At 43.9% G+C, this 24,256-nt stretch overlaps 1 protein-coding gene across 4 annotated transcripts in view; it reads left to right on the top strand.

Annotated features, from left to right (window-relative positions):
- The window catches only part of gigyf2 (GRB10 interacting GYF protein 2), a 25,648-nt gene extending 1,580 nt beyond the window's left edge, over positions 1 to 24,068 (top strand). The window contains exons 2-30 of one of the 4 annotated variants that reach the window (XM_080010600.1): positions 820 to 872; positions 1,044 to 1,200; positions 2,006 to 2,101; positions 2,219 to 2,327; positions 2,903 to 3,011; positions 3,150 to 3,190; positions 3,286 to 3,321; positions 3,725 to 3,826; positions 4,881 to 5,104; positions 5,634 to 5,781; positions 9,700 to 9,954; positions 10,061 to 10,236; positions 12,886 to 13,042; positions 13,697 to 13,863; positions 14,105 to 14,199; positions 15,150 to 15,278; positions 15,391 to 15,521; positions 15,777 to 15,877; positions 16,940 to 17,077; positions 17,164 to 17,301; positions 17,664 to 17,909; positions 18,317 to 18,439; positions 20,291 to 20,533; positions 20,958 to 21,172; positions 21,661 to 21,812; positions 21,909 to 22,144; positions 22,509 to 22,577; positions 23,065 to 23,206; positions 23,293 to 24,068. In XM_080010600.1, coding sequence (XP_079866726.1) covers positions 835 to 872; positions 1,044 to 1,200; positions 2,006 to 2,101; positions 2,219 to 2,327; positions 2,903 to 3,011; positions 3,150 to 3,190; positions 3,286 to 3,321; positions 3,725 to 3,826; positions 4,881 to 5,104; positions 5,634 to 5,781; positions 9,700 to 9,954; positions 10,061 to 10,236; positions 12,886 to 13,042; positions 13,697 to 13,863; positions 14,105 to 14,199; positions 15,150 to 15,278; positions 15,391 to 15,521; positions 15,777 to 15,877; positions 16,940 to 17,077; positions 17,164 to 17,301; positions 17,664 to 17,909; positions 18,317 to 18,439; positions 20,291 to 20,533; positions 20,958 to 21,172; positions 21,661 to 21,812; positions 21,909 to 22,144; positions 22,509 to 22,577; positions 23,065 to 23,206; positions 23,293 to 23,357 — 4,038 coding nt within the window. In that variant the 5' untranslated portion in view covers positions 820 to 834 and the 3' untranslated portion in view covers positions 23,358 to 24,068. Of the gene's footprint in view, positions 1 to 819; positions 873 to 1,043; positions 1,201 to 2,005; positions 2,102 to 2,218; positions 2,328 to 2,902; positions 3,012 to 3,149; positions 3,191 to 3,285; positions 3,322 to 3,724; positions 3,827 to 4,880; positions 5,105 to 5,633; positions 5,782 to 9,699; positions 9,955 to 10,060; positions 10,237 to 12,885; positions 13,043 to 13,696; positions 13,864 to 14,104; positions 14,200 to 15,149; positions 15,279 to 15,390; positions 15,522 to 15,776; positions 15,878 to 16,939; positions 17,078 to 17,163; positions 17,302 to 17,663; positions 17,910 to 18,316; positions 18,440 to 20,290; positions 20,534 to 20,957; positions 21,173 to 21,660; positions 21,813 to 21,908; positions 22,145 to 22,505; positions 22,578 to 23,064; positions 23,207 to 23,292 lie in introns of those variants that run through there. The other 3 variants (XM_080010597.1, XM_080010598.1, XM_080010599.1) reach the window with 3 other exon arrangements.
- The last annotated feature ends 188 nt before the right edge of the window (positions 24,069 to 24,256 follow it).

Below are 24,256 nucleotides of genomic sequence, written 5' to 3'. Positions count from 1 at the left end.
AAAGCCTGATACTTTAAAGAATATCCAGGATGGAATATATTTGATACATCAGTAATTTATGGAAATGACTTGATCACATGCTTGTTTGATTTTAAACAGAAACACGACGAAGTTTTTGAAAATTATTATCTTGGCACTGTCAAAAAATGTCGTTCCTTCTATCGATTCCCATTCAAAATTGGCAGCCGAAACAATGGTCTCATGAGTGATGGAATCTGTGGCACTTTACCCCCACATATAAAACGAACATATTTAACAGCCAGCCTGTCCAATTCCTTGTATGTGTCGGCATACTTTGCCAATAAAACTAGATTCTGCTAATATAATGTATTAATGCATAATGTGTAAGTCCACTTTGAACTACACACTGTGCAAGGATCCTGTGTTGCCAATTACAGGTGTCCAAACCCTCTTGCCAGAATGGGATGTGTCCTAAAATAGCTGGAGCAGTTTGAAAGGGTATCTGGTTGTGTGTGAGTTTGTGAGGGCAGGCTATCCTATGGAATGAGCTGCAGCAGTAGGTGTGTGTGTGTGTGTGTGTGTGTGTGTGTGTGTGTGTGTGTGTGTGTGTGTGTGTGTGTGTGTGTGTGTGTGTGTGTGAGAATTATTAAAAAATGAAAGCTTTGATTCAGATTTCATCTCAAAGATCAATACAATAATCAAAATATGTTTTAAGCCAAGGATGGAATTCATCATTTTGTGAAATTATGTAATGACTAGTGTTTAGGAGATAGTTATAAAATGTGACAGTGGGCTCATCACCCTACCTCTGTTTATACTGAGTTGCTTTCATGCCTGTTTTCCTTTTTGTTTTAATAGAATCTAAGGAAAAAAATGGCCGAAACGCAAACTCTTAACTTTGGACCAGAATGGTAAGTGGCCACTCTCAGGAGTGCTGTGATTTGTTTGCTTAATGCGAGGGGGCTGGGGGGCGGGTGTTGAACAGAGTTTTTATTGCCACTCTGTACATGTTGAGACATGCAAGCTTGAGAATGATCTCCTCTTCCTCTGTCCCCTCTGCTGCTGCTCTTTCTTCTCCATAGGCTCCGGGCCCTGTCTGGAGGTGGTGCTAGCGGTGGTGGTGGGAACAACAATATTGTTGCATCTCCACCCCTCTCACCGGCATTGCCGATATATAAGCTTGCAGACTACCGCTACGGGCGAGAAGAAATGTTAGCACTTTATGTAAAGGATAACAAGGTCGGTATCAATATTTACATTTTGGTACATGGTGTAGACTTGGAAACCAATTGCTTACAAATGTCTCCTGTGGGGTTTATCCACTGTTCCCTTTGCAAATACTGTGTATTTTCTAGGCTTGGGAGATATCCAAAATTTTACGTCGCAATGCAGTTCCTGTCCAAATATCGCAATACATGATATTATCGTTGTTTACTGAGGGGGGTGGTAAGAGAGGGGCGGAGAAAGTGTTCGTGTTGCACACAGTTGCGCATGGTGCTTTTTTGCTTTAATTTGAAAACAATAAATACATCTACATTTAGAAACACTCTGTATTTGTTTTCTTCTGAGAAACGGTGAACCTTTTATGCTGGATTGCGGAGAACGGATGCTTTATATGGCACTCACAACTAGGAGGTTGCGTGTTGGCGTTCACATAACGCGCATGCGAAAAGGATGTCCTGTTCACAACGCGAATAGTGACTGGCACCAAGTAAGCACGAATGAGGAAATAAATGCATAGAATTAAAAAATTATAATAACAGTGGAATTTTACTTATTTTGAGAATTCTCCGCATGAGAAATACGAGGTGTGGGATATGAGCGTGTGAACTTATGCCTGAGTCTCACTGTCAAAGTTGAGACTTGGCAGCTCTATATAATAATTATTTAAAAAAAAAAAACATTTTTTATAATATAAATTTCGTAATCCAAGTAATAATCTGGAGCCGCAGCTTAATCACCAGGCCATGCCAAAATATTACATATTGGCCCAAGCCTAGTATTTTCACAGTGAAGGATATGATTTATCTTTTTGTTTGCCCAGATCCCTATAGACCTACATGATAAGGAGTTTATGCCAATCTTACAAGAGGACCCCTTGCCACCACTGGCACTTGTGTCTTTTACAGAGGAAGAACAGGTAGGGATAGCAGTCCGGAAACGTATTTATTTATTATTATTATTTTTTTGATCTTGCTTTTATTTGTTTGATATAGAGAGAACAGGCCCAACTAACCCCTTGGCTTCTTCTTTGCAGAGAAATTTTTCCATGTCTGTAAACAGTGCAGCTGTGCTCCGGCTGACCGGGCGAGGGGCGGGCCCGATAGCAGGAGCAGCGAGAGGCCGAAGTACCTCAAGGGGGAGAGGTGAGACCTTGTGGACGTGTGTGTCCCTGCTTTCCCCTGTCATGCTACAGGAATTTTATTTATTTATTATTATTATTACTTGCTTTTATCTGATTATTCCTAAAACTTCATCCAGTTTACATGCTGCGGTTGCAACATTTGTCTTCCTCTGGTGTAATATTCTGTCACTAAATGCATCCTCAGCTGCTTTAACTCATCTGCATGTGGCACTTGTTTTTCTCACACCCATAGCAAACCGGACATAACTGTCAATGCTCAAATCTTAGGACATTTGAGGATGGCCCTTTTTACCTTTTTGAAAATAAAATTTACTTTTTTTTCTTTTTTTTTTTTTTTTTACTTCCTCAAAGCCATAACCTGAGTCAAGAGTAAGGTGGATTTAACTTTATGGCCATTACTCGTGAAGCCCTGATTTATATTGTGATGGGATACTCATATATATGATCATATACATATACTCATATATATGATCAACACCATTCGTAAGCTAATGGTTTAACAGGATCATAATCACGTAGATGTCATGAGAAGATGTTCACATATCTCCTCTTGTGTTGCTGTTGATTGCTTTTCAGGTCGGGGTAGAGGGGACGGCGGGTTTTACCAAAGAAGTTTCGATGACGTGGAGGGAGGCTTTGGGCGCGGCGTGAGAGAGATGCACCGTTCCCAGAGCTGGGAAGAAAGGTACAATCCTGAAAGTTTGTCTTAATTTTTGTGGGGTTCTTTTTTTTTTTTTTTTTTTTTACTTCAGCATGTTGTTAATGGGAGGTGATTTGTTATGACCTTTATCATAAATGTTGTGTGTTTTATTTTAATTTCCAGGGGAGACCGAAGGTTTGAAAAGCCAGGTCGAAAAGACCCAGGTTAGTGTTAGAAATTTGCTCCGCAAGTAATCAATACTTCATGCTTTGCCAAATGCAAAGACTGTGTTGACCTTGTTGTTTTTATGTCACCCTAGTAGATGCAGTGCCTGCCCATTTCCCCATGAATCACAGTAAGTGTGCCTTTGTATAAGTTTCATTATTTCTAAAGAGACAGTGCAGATAATGGAATATTTTACTGTCACAATATCTGCTATTGATTTAAAATGCCAACACATTGATTGATGAGTCAAGAGTAAGTTATTGTTTTGTTTTTTTGGGGGGGGTGTAACTGGGCTAGTATTACTGAAATCTTATTAGTAATTTGTTGCGTAATCGTTACTGGGAAAAGTTATATTATCTGTAACGTGTTACTGCCCAACACTGGTAGTAAAGTAGTAGGCTATAAATGATAATATGAAGTTATTTCTTCGCCCAAAAATGATTCAAAATACTTCTTCGAGTTGAGCAATACTGTGCATGCCAATAATGTAATCAATTAAGTTAAAATGTGCCCCCCCCCTTTGCTCCCTGCAGTCCGTGCGAACTACGAGGAGCCTGGAACAGGCCTGGCGAGGAAGCACGACTTCACACGCTCAGAGAGTGAGAACTGGCGCACCTCTCGTGAGGAGCAGAGCGGTGAGGATTATGAGGGGTACTGGTGTCTGGCGGGTTCTCGATAGGACAGCAACTGCTGGTGCGCCCCCGCGCCCAGATGGGCACTGTGCTGACCCCATTCCCTTTGTCACGCTGCTGACTTTTAAGTAATATCAGTTTGGTGGCACATGGACCTCGGGTTTCTTTTTTTCTCCCTCCCTCCGGCATTGTGTCATACTGTCATTATATAGTAGATGTTGCCAGAGAGTTCAAACACTAGGACAAGTTGGACCTTTGTCTTAATATGTGCTCCATTGAACAATATTAAAACAGGGCTCTTACCAGGTCCTTGAGGTGCTTGAAGTGCTTCTATTTAGTCCTTAGAAATGTAAGGCCTGGAATACCTTGAAAATAGCCCCTTTTGCGCTGAGGTGTTTGAAAAGACCTTGAAAGAAACACGGCCACTGGAAACCTGAGATATTGCCCCTTAGCCTGGGAACCAGACGAATCTGCTCATGTTTTATTTACTCTGGCAGAATGCGTCTGGCCACCCTCCCATTGAAACAGATTTCCACCTGGCCTTGCCAGGGTCGGACAGTAAGCAGTAACATTGCCATAAAGTAGGTATAAAGCCGAATCCAAATGAAGCACCAATATTAGGGTTTTGCGAATATTCATTTTGTACATATTGCAAACGTTATTGGTTTTCGGGAAGGAAAACAAAAAACATTCAGGGGAAAAAAAGTCATTGCGAATGGACAGGGAGCGAAACGCTGGTCTAAATACAAAACAGATTCCTGCCTAGTCTCGTCTGATCTTAGACACCTCGCAATAGCATCACGTAATGTATCCATAACAGTCATCTATGTAGGAACAAACTCCATATGGAACTTTTCCGTAAAGGAGGCCAATGTGGGAATGACTACCTACCTACTTCCTTTGCCAGATATTTTTCATCCAGCAATCTTACGGATTCCATGTTGGTGAGGGGCTTATGACTCACTATCACCTGGAATCCAATATAATGCAAAGCGTTTACTGTAGGCCCTCACCATCTCAGAACTTGAAAGATTGCGTTGTGGCTTTTATTTCCTAGATGGGCCTCGGCCGGCAGCATGGCGGGAACACCCAGAGCAGCAGCAGCAGCAGCGGCGCCGCTTCCCGTTTGATGCCAGAGAGGACGAGCGTGGCTTCCGCCGGCCGCGGTCGGGCAGCGGCAGCCTGGATGACGAAAGGGATAGCCTTCCAGAGTGGTGTCTGGAGGACGCAGAGGAGGAAACGGGCACCTTTGACTCGTCGGGAGCTTTCCTCTCGCTCAAGGTGGGGTGGGGCGGGGCAGTGCATCAGAACATGCAAATTATTTAGATGTATCTCCCCTCTGTGGCAAATGCTGCAAACAACACAACAATGGGAAGATTATGAGCGGATGTAGACATCAGTGTGTATTAAATATCCCCCTCAATACAACAGCATGCTTTCTTTATAGTTAACTGCTCTTGGAGGCAAGACTTTTGACTACACAGATGATTGTGGTAACTTCAAACTCTGTGTATTGAAAGTTGGACTTAATATTGTAAATAAACCAAATGCATCAACTTTAATAGTGAAAAGCAGTAAAACTACATTTTTACAACACCAAGGCTGGTAACACTGCCACTATATTATCTTTTAGAATTTGTCTGATATACGCGATGTCTGAGATACATTTGCAGCGGTTGCATGTACCATGAACAAACAATATTACAATTTTAGCAGCTGCTTGAGATTGTGGTTGAATATTCAATATACGTGTTGCTTTCCTTGGAATGATCAGTGACCAATAGAGGCTGTAATCCTGTTGTCCTTTCAGAAAGCCTCAAAGGAACCCATTCTGGAGGAGGCAGAGCTGGACTTTAAACCCCTGGAAGAGTGTGAGGAGGGCCTGGAGGAAGAGGAGATTCTGCCAATGGAGACCAAAGAAACTGAAACAGAGTCCAAAAGAGAGGCAAACAGAAAAGGTTAGTCACTGAATGGATTTATTTGTCAAAAAACAAAGATAAATATAGATGCAGGAGGCGGGGTCCAGGGTAGTCGGCCCTTCATTAAAGTTCAATGGACGAGTGTGCTTTGGCTCTCTGTTCCATTGTGTTTTTGACTGCAGAGGTTTGTTCTGCCCTGGTCATAGTGTAATTCTATGATCAGGCGGTGTTTGCAGCTGTAGGTGGGTTTTGTTGAATATAATCCTTGAGGATCACCCAGTTGTTCCGTTGTAGAAAACCTGTTTCTATCAATTACTCTATACTGTTGATTGAACAATTAAAACCTGTTTTGATCAATTACTCTTCTGTTGGTCAATTCAAGTATGATAACTATTAAGACCTGTTTTAATCAATTACTAAACTTCTGTTGATCAATTCAAGTATAACAATTACCTTCGAGGTTCTCCGCGTGCTCTGGGTTGGAGCGTCAATCAGAGGACGTAACACGACTTTAGGAGTTGATCATCTTTATTGTCAGGCAGAATCAGAAAGTGCAGGCTCAGTTCGCGAAGTCTGAGCCTGGGCTCCAGGAGCTGAGCTCAGCCAAGTCGAGGCCAAGTCTTTCCTGGATCCTTATATAGTCTAATGTACGCAAGTGGTCACAAAAGGACATATGAACAACATGTACGTAAGCGGAAAAGTACAGGAACAACATGTGCGCGACTGGTCATAAAAGGACATTTCCAACCAGAGGCGCCATATTATCTCTAACAGTCCCCCTTTTGACCTCATTAAACATGAGGTCAATCTAAAACAGTAATCAAAAGGTACAATACAATGACAAAAAGTACAATACAATGACAATGCATGGCTCCAGGAGTGATTGGCAGGGAAAACCCTATTTGTCTTAGCGGGAAAACCTGCCAACATCCATATTATTGAAGGTGTGGACGGCATTCACTCACCACCTGGACCATTTACAATAAAAGAGCAAACAAAAAGTACAGAGTAATTTCTTAGGAGCAATGTCTGCCTGGGTGTGATCCTGGATCTCACAGCTGTTTTGCTCTTAACCTCATGCGAGGTGTGCTGACTTCCCTGTTTAGATCTTTCTCTCTTGAACCCTGGTCAACGAGATGCAGTCATTGTGGAAGAGCAAAGCAACACATTGGTTAATCATAACGGTCCGGTCCACCTGGCCTCCGTTCACTTCCTTTTCACTCCTTACATCTTGAGTTTTCTCTATCCATGGCCACAGCTGTCCCTCCAGGATGGCCACTTAGGAATCGGTCCTGTATTTTTGAGGAGAGAGGCTACCAGAACAGTTAGGATACCATAGTACAATGCGTGATCCACACGGGTGAGGTCTAGGGGCAGTAAAGAGAGTTAAGGGTGAGGTCCAGGGTAAGTAAAGGGAAGTCAAAAAGTACAAGAGACAATGCATGGCTCAAGGAGTGATTGGCAGGGAAAGCGGGAAAACCTGCCAACATCCGTGTTATTGAACATGCTGAAACGTGCTGATGGCATTCGCTCGCCACCTGGACGAGAGAGAGAGCGAGAGAGCGCGAGCGAGCCCTTTTCCTTATCCAGGCATCAATAATTTGATGACAGTCCTGTACAGGCTGTCTAATACTTTTTTTTTTTACCTAAAATTTATACCTGTCTCATTTACCCAACCATGACAACCTGGCCTATTGAACACCTAAAATTTTGTATTCTTGTACCCAAAATCTAGCGTTTCCTTGAATACCCAAAATCTAGCATTCTTGTACGTTTCTTTCACCTGGCGTCATTTACCTATGACAGTAATTTGATAGTCAATATGCACAGTTCTGTTAAAAAGGTTTGTGCTTACCTTGTTTTTATGAGGCGTCTCTCGGTGTCTGGACAGGTCTGGATGTTGTTTAGGGAACTTCCAATATCCCCGTAACTTTCTTTTGTTTAAAACAAATTGAAATTATTTCATTGTATATTATTAATTTAATAATTACGACCTCTGATTTAAACTCCTTCCCATCACGTCGGGATCACCAATTATTGGAGAATATAATCCTCGAGGATCACCCAGTTGTTCCGTTGTAGAAAACCTGTTTCAATCAATTACTCTATACTGTTGATTGAACAATTAAAACCTGTTTTGATCAATTACTCTGTTCTGTTGGTCAATTAAAGTATGATCAATTCAAGTATGATAACTATTAAGACCTGTTTTAATCAATTACTAAACTTCTGTTGATCAATTCAAGTATAACAATTACCTTCAAGGTCTTCCGCGTGCTCGTTGATGGGTTGGAGCGTCAATCAGAGGACGTAACACGACTTTAGGAGTTGATCATATTTATTATCAGGCAGAATCAAAAAGTGCAGGCTCAGTTTGCGAAGTCTGAGCCTGGGCTCCAGGAGCCAAGTCCGGGAGCCAAGTCCGAGAGCCAAGTCTGAGCCCAACCCGTGGAAGCCCCGATCCGTCTTCCTGGATCCTTATATAGTCTAATGTACGCAATGGTCACAAAAGGACAATGTACGTGCAGAACAACATGGACAACATGTACGTAAGCGGAAAAGTACAGGAACAACATGTGCGCGACTGGTCACAAAAGGACATTTCCAACCAGAGGCGCCATATTATTTCTTACAGTTTCCTACACTGCAACTAATGGCGGTTATCATTCTGAACTAGGGCTACATGATTATGGCTAAAATGATAATCAAGATTTTTTTGATTTTTTTACAGTTCTTTTATTGCGCTTTGTAAATCAACATAAAACTGTCTTCACACTAATAATGTATTTTATAAACCTATACACAAATAAACTCAAATGTACCAATCTTTTAATCAAAATAGGACTTCCTTCATATGGATTCAGTTTTCTTAATGCTACAAATGAATTGTATTCAAACAAGAAAGTCAGTTTCATTACACCCAGGTGTAATGAAACTGCAGCTGGTTTTTTGCAAGAAAAAAGACACAGGCCCCCCCGATATGTGTATGCTGTATATGGAGATTCCAATACGCATCTCCACTCTGCTACCTGTGCTTGTTTCCTGTTTCTCCAAATTCAACAAATAAAAACTTTATTTTTTAATGTATTTACTTTTTCCTAATTAGAACATAATGTAATGTGGAAAATGCTGTCTCCCCATTATATAAGTGCAGCATTTATTACTTACAAGTAAAGTATTTACACAAAACATGCAGTTAAAAAAAATAAAACATAAAAAATAAAAAAATCCAATAGCAACTGGGAGACGTGCGTCCCAACTGTCCCGACAGTGGGGGGGGGTGCAGATGTTTGTTAGGATGGCATCGGATGACGTGCATCGAAAAACCGCAGTTAATTAGGTCCAGGAAAACTGGAACAGCAACTGAGCACGTGGCCTCTTCCTGTCGTGTGTGTGTGTGTGTGTGTGTGTGTGTGTGTGTGTGTGTGTGTGTGTGCATACAGGACTTATCCCAATTGGTTCTGGTGTATAAGATCGGTATTATGTTGTGGCGCTTCCAAGCAGGGCCTTTCAGTCCCGCAGCTACATAGACACACCACCCAGCAGCCACAGAAGGCCCCTGAAAAGCCGGAAGCCCGTCGAGTAACCCCCACGCCTGGCCCCGAGGAGCTTAACCCAGTCCCAGGGAGCACGAGGAGACCCCGCACCCCTGAGGTTCACACATACAGCCCACCCCCATGTGCAGGCCCAAGACACAGGCGCAGAATCTGGGCCGCGGGCGCCATCACGGACCGCAGGCCTGGAGCCAAGTGCCCTGCTGACAAACCCCGCCTGTCCCACCCCCATGCTCCCCGCGCAATAGTGAGACCCGACGACATGCCCCACCCTGCCGCGAGCCCTGAGCACCCGTCCGCATAGCGCAGATCCCATCTTTGGATCTTAGGCTTTATTTAATTACACGCAATTGCCTCACTTGCTTCCCACACTTGAACAGCTCTCTTTCCTTGTTATTTTTAGAGCTGGCCAGAGAGGAGGAGGCTCTACTTCCACCGTCCTCAGCACGCAAATCCCAGCCCCCCACACAGGCCCAGTCCCCCAGCCAGCCAAGCAGAGCAGAGGACCCTCAAAGGCCAGACAGGGTGACGGAACGTGCCGAGAGGCGTTCTCCTCCGCAGCCACGACATGAGCCCAGCAAAGCCCCCCTGCACGTCCCTCTGTCCAACAGCATGCTGGAGTCCCTGCCCATGACGCACGTTGCCACCACCCTCACAGGTTGGTTGGGGTTCACTGATCTCGCCTCCAGTTTGTTTATTTGTGTGTTTCTACTTCGCTGGGAAAATCTCTAAATATCTGCCACCTCCGTGACCGCCCCACGCAGCAGATATCTCTGCCCCATCGCCCACCCTTCAGCTAAAGAAGCAAAAGCCTGTCGAGGTCCCGGTTGCAATGTCGAACCCTTTGCCCTTCCCCGCCAATATGATGGCTCCCATTGGTAGACCTGCTGCCATGATGCACGACACAGATGAAGATGAAGGACTGAAACACTTTGAACAGGTACGTTTGTTCACTGGCTGACCCTGGAGGCTCCTACACATGTTATTAGTAGGGATGTTAACGACAGTTTTTTTGCTGGTCAATGTGTCGGAGGCATTTACCGTTTAGTATTTTTTTTCTGTGCGTTTTTTTTTTTTAAGATTCTGATGTAGACCTATCGGCTTATGTAAGGTTATTTTCCCAGATAGGCCTTTTTATTTTTCCATCAGATATTGATTTGCTTTTTCCACACTTAATCACCTCGGCACTGTCTTTTCAGCACTGCAATTGCACAGATGGATGTTCGAAGTTCTTTCGTCACTACTGTATTTTTAACACCGTTTATACAACAATTGGTGTAACATTCAAAGCAATCACCTATTGTTATTGAAATAATTAAATGAGTGATGTTTGAAAATTAAACCATTTTGCAGAATCAACAATGCATTTCTTTGCGTGCATTTTTGAGTGTAGGCAAAAGTTTATTAATTAATCATGATGAATCAGTTATTCAGCTATAAAAAAAAACGCTAGATTGGCAGTCTGAAATAGCGAGATGTTGACAAAGCGGCTTCTGAAGTAAAACCTAATTTCACTACGTGGCTCATATATGCGATGTGCGTGCATTATGGGACAGGACAGGAGGCAGTTGATATCACAGCCACAAAAAATATCTCTATGATAGGCGCACCTCCGAATTCTTAAGCGGCTTTCACACATGCACCGCAACCCTAAAATTACATTACACGCAGGAGCTGTATATGTGAACGTTAATGTCCAAATCATTTGGCCAGACACCCGGACTTTACCCAGCCAGCACCCTAGTGCAATTGAGCAGTATGTGTGAACAGAACAGGTCTGTAGGTGTCTGGAGAAATCACCGCGTGGGCGTGTCACGCGTTGATGACGTCTCTTTCATGCGCCAGTTTTTACCTTTGTGCAGATCTTCGTGCATGTAGCGTAGGTGCTTCGTACTCCTTTCCTCCGTACTTCCTTTCCTTAATTTTCCTCTCCACTCTTTCGTTTATATTGCGTCCAAATACATGGAGTGTCAACGCCAAAATTGACAAGTCGGTAGCATGGTCCACCATCTTGGGTGTCCTGTAAAATTCTGCAGCGTCATTGCATCACGTCACGCTTCCTGCACACTCTACCCAGGCTCCGTCCCTCATCTCAACCAAACAGAGTATTTCCAGGTAGTGTAAACACATCTGATATGGACAATCTCCGGTGCATGGGTGAAAGCAGCTTTAGAAAGAATTCTGAGGAAGCGTAACCCCTGCAGCGCACACCGCCACTCACACCCTTTGCTCTCGCTCCCACACCGCCGCGTGCACGCACCACTCCACTCCCTTTCCCTATTTGGAAAACTGTACAGTTTGCTTTTATTTTAATTTGAATGTTTTGAAGAGGCTATAAACAATTATTTATTTTTTTAGAATGTAAAAAAAAAAAAAGATTTTTATTTATATTCTATTTTTATTTTTACACAGAGAACCTGTCAACGGTCAGTCAGTCGACACATTTTAACATTCCTAGTTATTAGTAGGGTTGGCTACCGAAACCCTGTGCCAGTATGACACCGGTTCCGTACAAACGGTATCTATCGACCAAAGTGCAATGTTGATTTTGGTGCCACTAGTAAATTGAGAAAGTCTCCCATTTACAGGAGTACAGGATTTATTATTTACAGGTGAAGTATTTACACAAAATCATCCAGCTGTTACTAAATAAAGTCCCATAAAAATGTTGGTTTCAAACAAGTAGGAAACAAACAAAATTAAATGCATGTAAAATAAAAGCACGGGAGTCAGGAATCAGCCTTCATGGAGGAGGGGAAAAAATAAAAACTCCCCTCCACTTAATACCCTCCACTTTATAAACCCTACAAGACACAAAAATGAAAGTGAATCTTTTCAGGACCCTGTGCTGCGTACAGTACACACAGCACCAAAATATCAGTCTTATTGTTTTGATTTTCAAGCGCCAAGGTCTTCACATTTGGTCTTTGCAAACTGAAATGTACGTGTTTATTTGCATATAGAGTGGGGGAAGTGAGATCTCATCACAAGTATTTACTCGAGACACATTCTAATGCCAGGTGTGAACAAACGTACTTGGAGCTGTCAACTTGTGATCGAATTGCCCTACTACTACTACTGTAACTGTTATTTAGTGTTAAATTATTGTAGTTTGGTTTAATGTGAATTTGTTGTATAAATGTGTTTAGAGTTTTGTATTTATATTGAAGTTTACTTTAAACTGTTGCCAGTCAATATATTGTTTGAATTTGCCTTAGCGATTTTTTATTTATTTTTATATATATATATATATATATATATATATATATATATATATATATATATATATATATATATATATATATATATATATATATATATATATATAAAATGTCCTTCTTTAATGTCGTCGACCATTGTTTTTTTTTTTTTTTTGTTTGTTTGTTTTTTCTTCTTCTTTTATCGGTTCAGGCACCGTTTAGGCACCGGTACTGTTTTAAAAGTATCTGTTTAGCGCCGGTATCAGAAAAAAACCCAAATGATACCCAATCCTAGTTATTAGGGCTTTTTTAATGATATTGCTCTGACTGCAGACCTTGTTAAATCCATTCTCACGGTCCATTCTTAATGCGTGCCCTCCTCTTCCTAGGAGGCGGAGAAGATGGTGGCATACCTACAGGAAGGTGCTGTTGATGATGACAGACTGGCAGCAAAGAGCTCAGAGAAGCCCAAAGCAACAGGCCTGCCTCTTACCCACGAGGCGGCACTCAAGTGGTTCTATAAAGATCCCCAGGGGGAGATACAAGGTGACCGTGAGAGAGGATTTGACACAAGCTAACTCAACGGCAGCGGCCATTCCCCAAGGAATAAATCACAAAACGCCATATTATGAATTAGATGCATTCACAATCATTTTTATCTGTTGTTGTCTTCCCACGCTTAAGAGATGAATATCCCACAGTAACGACAAATCCAGTCTGTTGACAACATGGAGCTATCCAAATCTAGAGCAGCCAGTGGTCAACAAATTGTATTTGACATTTTTAACTACAGCATTCCATTTTCAACCAATAGTGATTCAAGATGTTTATTTGTCACATACATATACATACAAGCATACATATATGTAGTAAAATGACATTGCAACGCACCCGGAGATTTTGCAAAATAAGTACTTAAGAAAAAAAAACACTAGTGTTAAATGTTTTGAGCAAAACATTTAACATCAAGACACATTTTATTTCATTTGTTGTGGTTATAGTACAGATGTGGTTGTTGGAAGCGGTTGTCTCAGCAGCCGGAAAAGCAATTTGTCCAGCCCTGCGTACTGTTTCAAACACCAAAAGCTTTTCTTCTGCTGTGGATACAAGCAAACCCTTGTTACACCACTGTTGCATCAGGAAATGTTTCAAACAAGCTACTCATCACACTACACTTCTACTCCTCATGTGCTCCTCTAGGCCCATTCAGCAACCAAGAGATGACTGAGTGGTTCCAGGCCGGCTACTTCACAATGAGTCTCTTAGTAAAGAGGGGCTGTGACGAGGTGTTTCAGCCCCTCGGCGAGATCATGAAGATGTGGGGTCGGGTGCCCTTCGCTTCAGGCTCCGCGCCGCCACCTCTACAGGTACAACCTCCTGCTTCAGTGCTCGATCAGAAATGCATGATCACGTCCTTGTTGCTCGACTTATTCTGTGAATGGGTCAGAAGTGTTGATAGCCGGTTATTCAGTACTTGCATTGAGCTCTAGGTGGCATGATGCAACCATGCAGGGAATGATGGAAATATGCACAGTCATTGAAATGTGGTTTGTTGATGTAGGTTTAGCATAAATAGTTATTTTCTGATTCTGTGTCTGCGTCATACAGAGCGATGGTGATAAGGAGCGGTTAAAGAGGCATCAGGAGCTCACAACCCTCAACCTGTACCAGCTGCAACAGCTCCAGTACCAATACCTCCTCAGGTACACCCCCCCACACACTTTTGGTCTTTAATCATTAGATATAAGCAGGAATAGTAATAGAAGTGTGTCCTGTACAGCGTGCAGCTCAACAACTTGCCTTACAACAAACTCAAAATACAGGCCCCTGGTATAAACGGTCAAATAAAGAAGACGACCCTAAATTGAAGTAACCATAGGAATGACCTGGATCTCACAAAATCCCCAAATCCACCCCCAACCACTTTTAATCAATGGCAAGGAGTTTCACAGATTGTCCAGCGTAAGGCGTTTTCGTACCGCAGGAACTTCTTCATAGTTCTAAGAAGTTTTTGGAGGAACCTTCTCACGGCAGGAGTTAGGAACGATCGTAGTTCTTAGAACTCTATTTTGAGGGACTTTTTTTGAGGGGATGAACCTTCAGTAACCAACAACCTTAAGTGCACGGTCGCTGGTCCAGACGCAAGTCTACAGTCCCTTACCCCCAGCGTACTGAAGACAGTCCACCCGGTCGAGTCGCATCGCTCTCGGTGCGGACCAGCCTATGTACATTCAGGGGTAATAAAAAATAACCAAAAAATCGCTGTCCCGATGTGAGCCCCTGCCTTATGAAAGTTGGAACACATTTTTAAATGGCGTCTTATAGATCTAATATGAACGAAGATCCAGCAACTGGATTGCTTATTTCTCACTTCAGATTGGTTCAGAAACAGATTTTAGTGTACTGATAAGGTGAAATAAGTAAAAGTTACAGCACATGTCAAGTAAATACAACACAGAACTCATGCTGAAACCCTGTTGGATGACATCACTTCAGAGTTCCAGTGCAGTGCGAATACAACCGGGGGGGGAAAAAAACAACCTCAAAGGTATTTAGTTCTCGGGGGACCTCCCCAGTTCCTAGTTCCCCTCAGGGAGTCCCCAGAACTGTTCAGTGCGGAAACGCTTCATATATCCCTCTGTGCCCCCTCCAGGCAGCAGTATGCCCAGGCCCTGGCCCAGCAGAAGGCTGCGGCCCTCAGCTCCGCTCCTCTCCAGCAGCAGCAACAGCAGCAGCAGCAGATTAACCTGCTCCTACAGCAATATCAGGCCCTCAAGATCAGGTCGGTGGCATGTTTGATTCTACCAGGGGTCATTTGTTTGTTTTTTTGTTTTTTTTAATGTTTCTCGAGGATAACATGAGGTATCGCCTACTTTAATTTTTTTCTCACGTAGAGCATCTGAGAGCCTCCTACCTCCTGTTACGCGCTCTTTGTCTGTACCAGACTCGGGCTCTGTGTGGGAAATGCAGAATACATCTTCTCAGGCCTCCTGCACGCCAAATCTCCAACAAAATGCCCCAAGCAGTAAGTTTTGAACACTACTGGGTTTTATGTCAATCACAAAGGGCTTACATTTACAACTTGAATGAGAGGCTAGAACTTCACTATTTTTCGAGGTACCTTCATTCGCTGGTGTCAATAGATTTCACATTATGGAGACTGAAGTGTGTGTGTGTGTGTGTGTGTGTGTGTGTGTGTGTGTGTGTGTGTGTGTGTGTGTGTGTGTGTGTGTGTGTGTGTGTGTGTGTGTGTGTGTGTGTGTGTGTGTGTTCTGAACAGCGTGGGATGGCAGCAGTGTGTGGGATTTACCAATAGACTCCATGGCGCAGGCTCCCACCATCGAACAGATGCAGCAGCTAGAGAAGGCAAAGGCTGCGATGGTGAGTCATCTTTCCGATCACTGCTTATCCCACTCAAAGTATTTCAAAGGGATTAGATCAGGGTTGAGAAACGTTTTGCCTTGGAAAGAGGTGATCTTGAGACTTTTCTTTTCTCCCTGAATAATGCAGATACGTGAGGAAAAACGTTGCCTTCTGCTTCGGTTTGAGTTTCTGCAAACAGAAGGCGATGGTGCCTAACCATTATTTGTGGAGGGATTTATAAAGCCGTGGGTTGCCTTTCCCTGGATTTGAAAAAGCTGAAAGGAAGCTGTGAACTTTCATAATAATGATGTACGGTAAAAGCCTTGTCATACAAGGTACTAGGGCTACCCTAGTAGTACTACCCCAGAAGGATAACATTTCAATGAGGAATTATAAATACGGGTATATATGGTTGAATCTGCCGGCCATGGAGGCGAACAGAGCTCTCCGTGTCTCGTTCCTCCAAGTAAAACAACTAAAAACGGTGTGGGGACGGGATACGGAGGAAAGGGGCAAGACTGGTAGACTCATTAAGATAATTTTTTGCGTATAACGCATGGAGAGGGCGTGATTGGGGAGAGACACTGAGAAAGTGTCCCCAATACGCAATGTTTTGTTCCATATGCACTTTTTTCGTTCCATAATAAATAAATATACAGTTTTGGCGCACCGATTACTGGCACCCCATAGCTGGCCTGCGCACCATCAGTGTGCGTGCGCATCATCAGCATGTGCATCGTTGGTACCATCGGAGAAGGAGACGGGTGCGCAAAATGCACCCCAATCAGCCCCTGTCCACCCCCCTGAATGGTCGAATATTTGCATTGAACAGCCCAGTCAGATTTGACTGACAACATTTTGAGTCGGGTACAGCCCTACAAGGTACAAATAAACATGTTATTAAAACATGTAACCTCTAGTTTGACATTTTACTTTCTAGAGAATATTTTTAGTTATTTTTTTACTTTTTTTTTTTTTTAAGCAAAAAAACACTGCATCCCAGAAGGGTAGAGCAGAGATAAAAAAAAATAATTTCTCAATAAATCCAGAGATGTAAAAACTAAGTGGCAATCCCTGTAGCAGCTAGAGAGGCGTGAGGCAGAAATGCAGGCCAAGCGGGAGGAAGACGAGAGGAAGAGGCTGGAGGAGGCGCTGCGGGCTCGACAGGAGGAGGAACGCAAGCGCCGGGAGGAAGAGGAGCTGGCTCGGCAGAAACAGGTGAAGCGCAGAGCATGGAGACGCCTTCCAAAACCTTTGTAAATCTGTGATGTGCTCTTGACTCACGTGGTGGTGGTGCTCTATAGGAGGAGGCCCTTAGGAGGCAACGGGAACAGGAGGAGGCCCAGCGCCGACAGGAGGAGGAGAGGCTGGCCCAGGAGGAGGAGAGGAGGAAGCGGGAGGAGGAGGAGAGGAGACAAAGGGAAGAGATCCTCCGCAAGCAGGTCAGCATCAACAGCACATGTTGGGATGAGCATCATCAGGGTGTCTGCAGCTCCTTACAAAGTTAAAATTGTACATATATTGGGCCTTGGAGTTGGATTTTGCCTGATTTTAATTTTTTTTAATTTTTTTAATTAATCCATATATTTGTTTATGCCTAATACATACTTTACCTCTGCCGTATACCAAATTTATAAGACTTACCTTTATACTTATTCAATACTTTTTTGGATAAGAGATGGGTGATTTGTCCTGGAATCTTTCTTGAGTAGTCTTGAATTTAACTCTGATACCTGCAGATACGACTTATTTACTTTTGTTACTAGTATTATCATTATTGACCGTCAAATGTTCCCCTGATCAGGAGGAGGAGCGGAGGAAACGGGAGGAGCTGGAGGCTCTGAGGCAGCACGAGGAGGAGAAGCGTGCGGAGGAGGAGGCGGCGGCCGCCCTGGCCCGGCAGCAGCAGCAGCAGCAGCAGCACGAGGAGCAGAAGAGGAGGGAGCTGGAGGTGCAGAGGCAGCAGGAGGTGCAGAGGCAGAGGCAGCAGGAGGCGCTGAGGAGGCTGCAGCAGCAGCAGCAACAGCAGCAGCAGCTCGCTCAGATGAAGGTACGCCACAGAGGAGGAAACTGAACTTTTTGTAATCGATGTTCACCCTAATATATAATTTTTTTTTTCTTATGTTTTTATTTCTTACATTTTTATTGAAGGGCAGATGCAGGTCAAGGTGTACAATTAAAGCAGTATTTTTCCTTCCATTTTTCTTCAACCTAATATTTCTGATATACTTATATACGAAGTACTATATCTTCATACTCCTTGTTCTTGTGCAGCCTTGAGAGTTTTCCTTTTATCATTTCAATCACTGTGCTGTCCTTGTATGACTCCATCTGACAAATGAAGAACCTTGAGTTAGTGTAAGCAAATCTCTCTAATGACGTGCTTTCTACTTCTGTGTAAAGGGCACATGCATGGTTTATTTCCCCTGTTTCAACACGTCCTGCTATGCTTTGCAGCTCCCGTCCTCTTCAAAGTGGGGCCAGCAGTCGTCCAACACAGTAAACCAGAGTCAGAATGCCTTGTCACTCGCAGAGATCCAGAAACTTGAGGAGGAGAGGGAAAGACTGGCGCAGGAGGAGGTAAGGGAAGCCAGAGACTCTGCCTTGGGCATTGCTTGAGTATATGTGGGTGTGCTGCCTCGTATTTTTAAACCAGTGTGCGACCTAACCAGGGCTGTGTGTAAGGGCTGCCCCCTGAAAGTGGACGAGTTGAATCATTAGCCGGAAACACATCAGTAGACCGAGATTCTTCACGTCGAGCAGTCGTGTTTTGTTTTTGTTTTTTTGTTGGGTTTTTTTTGGTTCGTTTTTTTGTCAGTCCGCGTGCATTGCAGTAACAAGATAAAACGGAAGCTTACAAAATGCACAGAGATAAAATTTGAGGAATGAGGAATTATAAATAAGGGGAATGAGAAATATATATTTTATGAATAACTATATATGTATATAATATATGGCAGCCCATTTTAGCATTTTTTTTTCATTATTTATCTGTCCTAGAGAAGGATGCTATTCGTGAGTGATTAACTAGTGGACTCGTTCTCTGATATTACGTTGGATTTGAGACGCGCACACAGCTCTAGTCCCCGGTTGAAAGCACTTCAACTAAGCCATGCTGCGTTCACGGGCTCGGAAAACATGGACGGACGAACGACACTGGCTCGTGTCGAAGTGATGCGTTCATTGTAGCTTGGAAAACCATTGGATACCACCATGAGTATATTTCAGACTTTTTTTCACCATACATGTGTTTGCATGCCCTGAACAGGCAACTTAAACTAACTAAAAACTAAAACTAGGTGTGTGTGTGGGGGGGGGGGGTTAGTTAAAACTAGACAGTTAAAAATGAAAAAGAACTGAACTAAAATGAAAAATATATAAGAAATGTCTTTAGTTTTAGTCTTTTTTTCTAGTCAATTGGGTCAAATTTTTCAACATATAGCCGTTGCAGTACAATAACCAGCTCTTATCTTTGTAGACAGACAGCATTATTAATGAGCATGGGTCAGGCCTCTTCTGGTGGAGAGCTACTTTTAAATGGAAAGATGCAAATTAGAATTGACCATTGTTAACAATGAGGGGACAAACAGGACTGTTGATATTTTTATTGTCTGTGTGGTGAGCATATACTGCACATGTGGGTGTAAGAGAGAGACACAGGCCATGTGTGACCGGGGGAGTAGTGCTGTTGAAGATCTTTTCTCTCTTGACTTGTTTCCTCCCCTTTTAGGATTCAAATTCTGTAAAGTATCAGATAAAACACCAAAAACTACAAAGATCTTTTTTTCGGTTACTGTCATAAAGCTTTTAAACATTCTTTTGTCATAGTTTCCTTATTAAGCTGACTCATAACTGCATAGTGTCTTAATTACTCAAAATATAAGTTTTTATATTATAAATTATTATACTAAAAATGGCAACCATATTTTTAGTTTCAGCAGCCAAAAGCTGATGCCTGGTTGCCAGCCTGTCAACCAAGTTAGTTTGTTGTGCTCTGAGGAGGAATGATTACAGTGAGGAAAACCTCTTTCACTGTTCGTATGAACACCTGACTGTTGTTTTTAGACAGACTTGAGAAATTGTGAACCTATTGTTGTTTTGGTAGATACCTTAAAGTTATTGAGTACAAATACCTTGACTGACTTGACAAAGTTAATTTTTGCATTGAAAGTCAGGACAGGCAGGTGTGAGACACAACTGTCGTTTAAACTTGCACTATGATGCTTTGAAGCAGTGTGCATAGCACTAATTATAATTCAAGAAAAGTTATGCTGAATTGAAATTAGCATTATAACTTTTAATTAAAAAACAGTTCACACATTGCCTGCAAATGTTCACAAATCTCCCACAAGACACCGTCAAACAAGTCGGAGAGTGATCTAACCATGAAGGGAACTGATGCTGAACTCCTCCCTTCTCCCGAACCCGCAGCAGCGGCGCCAGCAGCAGGACCTCCTGAAGCTCCAGCAGCAGCAGGCCCTCCAGCAGGCACAGCAGCCGCAGGCCAAGCTGTCGGGCTGGGGCAGCGTGGCCAAGCCTCCCACCGCCACCAAGTCCCTGCTGGAGATCCAGAGGGAGGAGGCCCAGCAGATGAAGCAGCGGAAAGATCAGCAGCCGCAGCCGCAGCCTCCCCACCCCACCGTCACGCACCAGAACCGAGCCCCAACCAGAGCTGTACGTAGCCCGCCTTGCTCCCGCACCCCCTTTTTTTTTTTCTTCTTCAGTGAGTCAGATCACTGTGGCGCTCGTGTCAGCAGTGTATTAACCCGCTGACACGCCTTTTTTGTCAAGAAAAGGCAAGCCAACTAATGTGGGCACTGGACAGTATCCATGGTGACTGGATAAGGAACTGGTTGTTCTGGCGATTGGTTTCAAAGTTAAAATGCTTCCATATATGGGAGTTAGGCAGCCTAATGCAATGACAATGCACCAGTTTTGAAAAGTGTCCTCTGTCAGAGTCTGGATTATTAATTCAATTGTCAAGAGATCAGTTTCATTTTGATCTTTTAACTTTTTAAAGTCCTCATCAAGGATGTGAATGATGATGGGGCAGCACCCGCAGCTCACCCTCCTTCCCTCCCTCCTTGTCTCCCGACAGCCCTCTCTGAGCAGCTCAGTATGGGGTTCCATCAACACCAGCTCCACCTCCAACTGGACCTCGGACCCCAGCAGCATCTGGGGCGACGCCCAAAACTCCAACATGGGCTTCTGGGACGAGGCGGTGAAGGAGGCGGTGCAGCACCCGCCCCAGCCGTCGCACCAGTCCAGGAAAGGCCACACTCAGAAGAACAACAAGGGCAACGCCAACCTCAGGTACGAGCGCTGCGAGAGCTGCGAGAGCTGCGAGAGCTGCGAGAGCTGCGAGAGCTGCGAGAGCTGGCGGATCTGGTCACGGAGTCGCAATCCGGTCCAGAGTTTTGATTTGCCTTGAATTCAAATTCACAGGCCCTTAAATTGTGCTGACAGTTTAATATTTTTTTTTAGAGGGGACATACAGCCATTCTCAAAATTTTCTGTCCCGTATTTCTTCTTTTTCTAATAACCGAAAATAACTAAGACTTCCTGCAAATGCCAGCAGAGCCTGTGTGGTCAAGTCGTCATGATATTCTCTCCGGTTTTAAGTTCTGCTCCTGCTTTGACACCGTGTGGGTGCCTGGCAGGGTCCATTTCCAAAGACACACAATTACAAATTGTAATGGTATTTGTAAAGTCTGACATTTAACTCGGGCGTGTGAGGAACCCGCTTCGTCAGCCACACAGATCTTCAACGTCTCTCCCTCTGTGTGCATCTGCTCCTCCAGTAACTCTGTGAGCAGCCGCTCCAACAAGAAGGTGGAGGAGGAGGAGAAGCTGCTGAAGCTGTTCCAAGGCTTCAGTAAGAGCCAGCAGGACGGCTTCATGCAGTGGTGCGAGCAGAGTCTGCACACGCTCAACACGGCTAACAACCTAGACGGTGAGCGCCGGAGGAAGTGGCCGTAGCTCGTTTGTTCTAGTGTCCCGTCCCCCTCCTCGACCCGCCAGTAATCCCTCTCTGTTTTCTTGCCCCTAGTTCCTACGTTTGCCTCCTTCCTGAAGGAGGTGGACTCTCCGTACGAGGTGCACGACTACGTCAGGGCCTACCTGGGGGACACTCCAGAGGCCAAAGAGTTTGCCAAGCAGTTCCTGGAACGTCGAGCCAAACAGAATGCCAACCAACAGAAGCAGCCTCCCCAAAACCAACAGCAGGTCCTCAAGCAGCAGCAGCAGCAGCAGCAGGTGCGAGAAGCAAAGGAACCACAGAAAAAGGTGACTTTCTTTTCTCTTCACCCACACTAGTGTTGTTACCGCACTGTGGGTCTATGCCTTTTGTACTCATTTTAAAGTGGTATCCGCAAGATTACTTCAATTAGGGGTGTGTGTGTGTGTGTGTGTGTGTGTGTGTGTGTGTGTGTGTGTGTGTGTGTGTGTGTGTGTGTGTGTGTGTGTGTGTGTGTGTGTGTGTGTGTGTGTGTGAATCCCGGCCAAACACCAGTATTTACCAGATAACCGTGCCACTGTGGTTTATACTTATTGAGTTGGCACGTTGCCAAACATCCACGCAGTGTATTCGTGTCATGATGTGTTCCTCTTTATGCCGTTTGCATCGTTGGCGACCGCCTTTTCCGAGAAGAACACAAAAATCCGGACCCTGCAGGAAGGAGGCGGCGGGGAGTTCGACAAACCGGCGTCGCTTGTTGTGGTCAGTAAACTGTCACTATGTGTGTGTGCATCAAGATACAGAGTTAAAATACAATCAAATATATCTATATATACATCCACCACCTCATGAAAAATGAATCAACCGATCGATCAAATTCTGGGAACCGGGGAATAATCCACCCCAAACACAGACAATGTCGTGGGTGTCCATTTTAAACGTGAAACCTAATTAAACACTTGAGGAAAGAGAAGAACACATTCATTGAAAGTAAATCAGTGATAATTGAATCGGAAGCGTATTTTTGGGGATTTTGTCACCGTAGTAGAGAGATGATGACCTCCTACAGTTATTTGGCACAGAAATATAGAATATTAACTGTGTGTGTGTGTGTGTGTGTGTGTGTGTGTGTGTGTGTGTGTGTGTGTGTGTGTGTGTGTGTGTGTGTGTGTGTGTGTGTGTGTGTGTGTGTGTAATGTTTTGGGTTTTTTTTCTGTTCCATTTCTCACCCCCTCTGTGTGCTTCGCAGGAGTCTCTGTGGGGCGGCACAGGCTCCCCGTCGCTCTTCCAGTCCAACCACACGAGCCCCCAGCAGCCGCGCTTCGAGACCGTCACCTCAGGGAAGAAGAAGAAAAAGCAGAAGATGGTCCGCGCCGACCCCAGCCTGCTAGGTGAGGGCCGCGCCCGCCAGGACGGAGCCTTTTCATTTGAATCAAATGCCTCTTTCCTGTCTGACGCCTCATTCTCCCTTCCTCAGGGTTTTCTGTGAACGCGTCTTCAGAGAGATTGAATATGGGCGAGATTGAAACCGTGGAGGACTAACCATGCTGTCGGCAAACCCCACTGACTGTTAACGTTCTGAACAGCAGCCATTTTACCCTCCCCCACCCCACCCCCCAAACCGTGTTTCCCACCTTACAGTAATCCTTACGTTTTATCAAAGAAAAAATGATCACAGTTGGTGTGTTCCCGGCTGAGACACGAGTCCTGAGGTCCCTCGAAAGAAAGGGACGTCGAAACGACCATGGAAACCATCCCAAAAACGGATGTTGCAGTCCGCCGCCGACTCTGTCGCTCCCAACTCGCATCATTTTGTCAAAATTTGCAATAATCACCAATTCCAAATTCAGTCTCCGTGCTAGGTTATTCTTTATTGTTTTTGTGGATATATGGGATGGTTGGTGGTGGGGCTGTGGGAATGACAAGAGAGATTATATCCATTATTTTTATTTATTGAAAGTTTCCCCCCATACACTTGTTCCCCCCTCCCTCCCCCCGTCTTCTGCTGGGTGTTTGTGGATAATGACGGCAAAGTAGGACCCAGGGTTTCGTGCCCGTGTAATGTCCTGTTTTAAGGACATGTTTGAAAGTTCCAAGTAGTTATCTATTTCTTGTATATTACTAGGCTGTTTAAAGAATAAACTTTCAACTCTGCATCTGTATTATAATATATGGAAATGATTAACTGCTGGAGTCATAATTTTTTATCGCGGTATGAAATAAAACGGTCTCTTGTGTGGGCTGTTCACACCTCTCCGTGTCTGAGTGAAACTGTTGGCGACAGAACCAAAGCAAAAAGTTTTAACCAGATATCGACGGTCACAGGGTAAAACCGATGAATGTTAGTAGAATGTTTTATTCAGTGTGACAGTAGCTATAACTTTGGGGGGAAAAAAGTGTAAAAGTTGGAAGGGCAGCATCAGCTAATATAGTCGTAGCAT

This window comes from Zeus faber (assembly GCF_960531495.2).
Source record: "Zeus faber genome assembly, chromosome: 12".
NCBI lineage: Eukaryota > Metazoa > Chordata > Actinopteri > Zeiformes > Zeidae > Zeus > Zeus faber.
The sequence above is the reverse complement of the archived record's forward strand: the minus strand, read 5'-3'. Positions and strand labels throughout refer to the sequence as shown.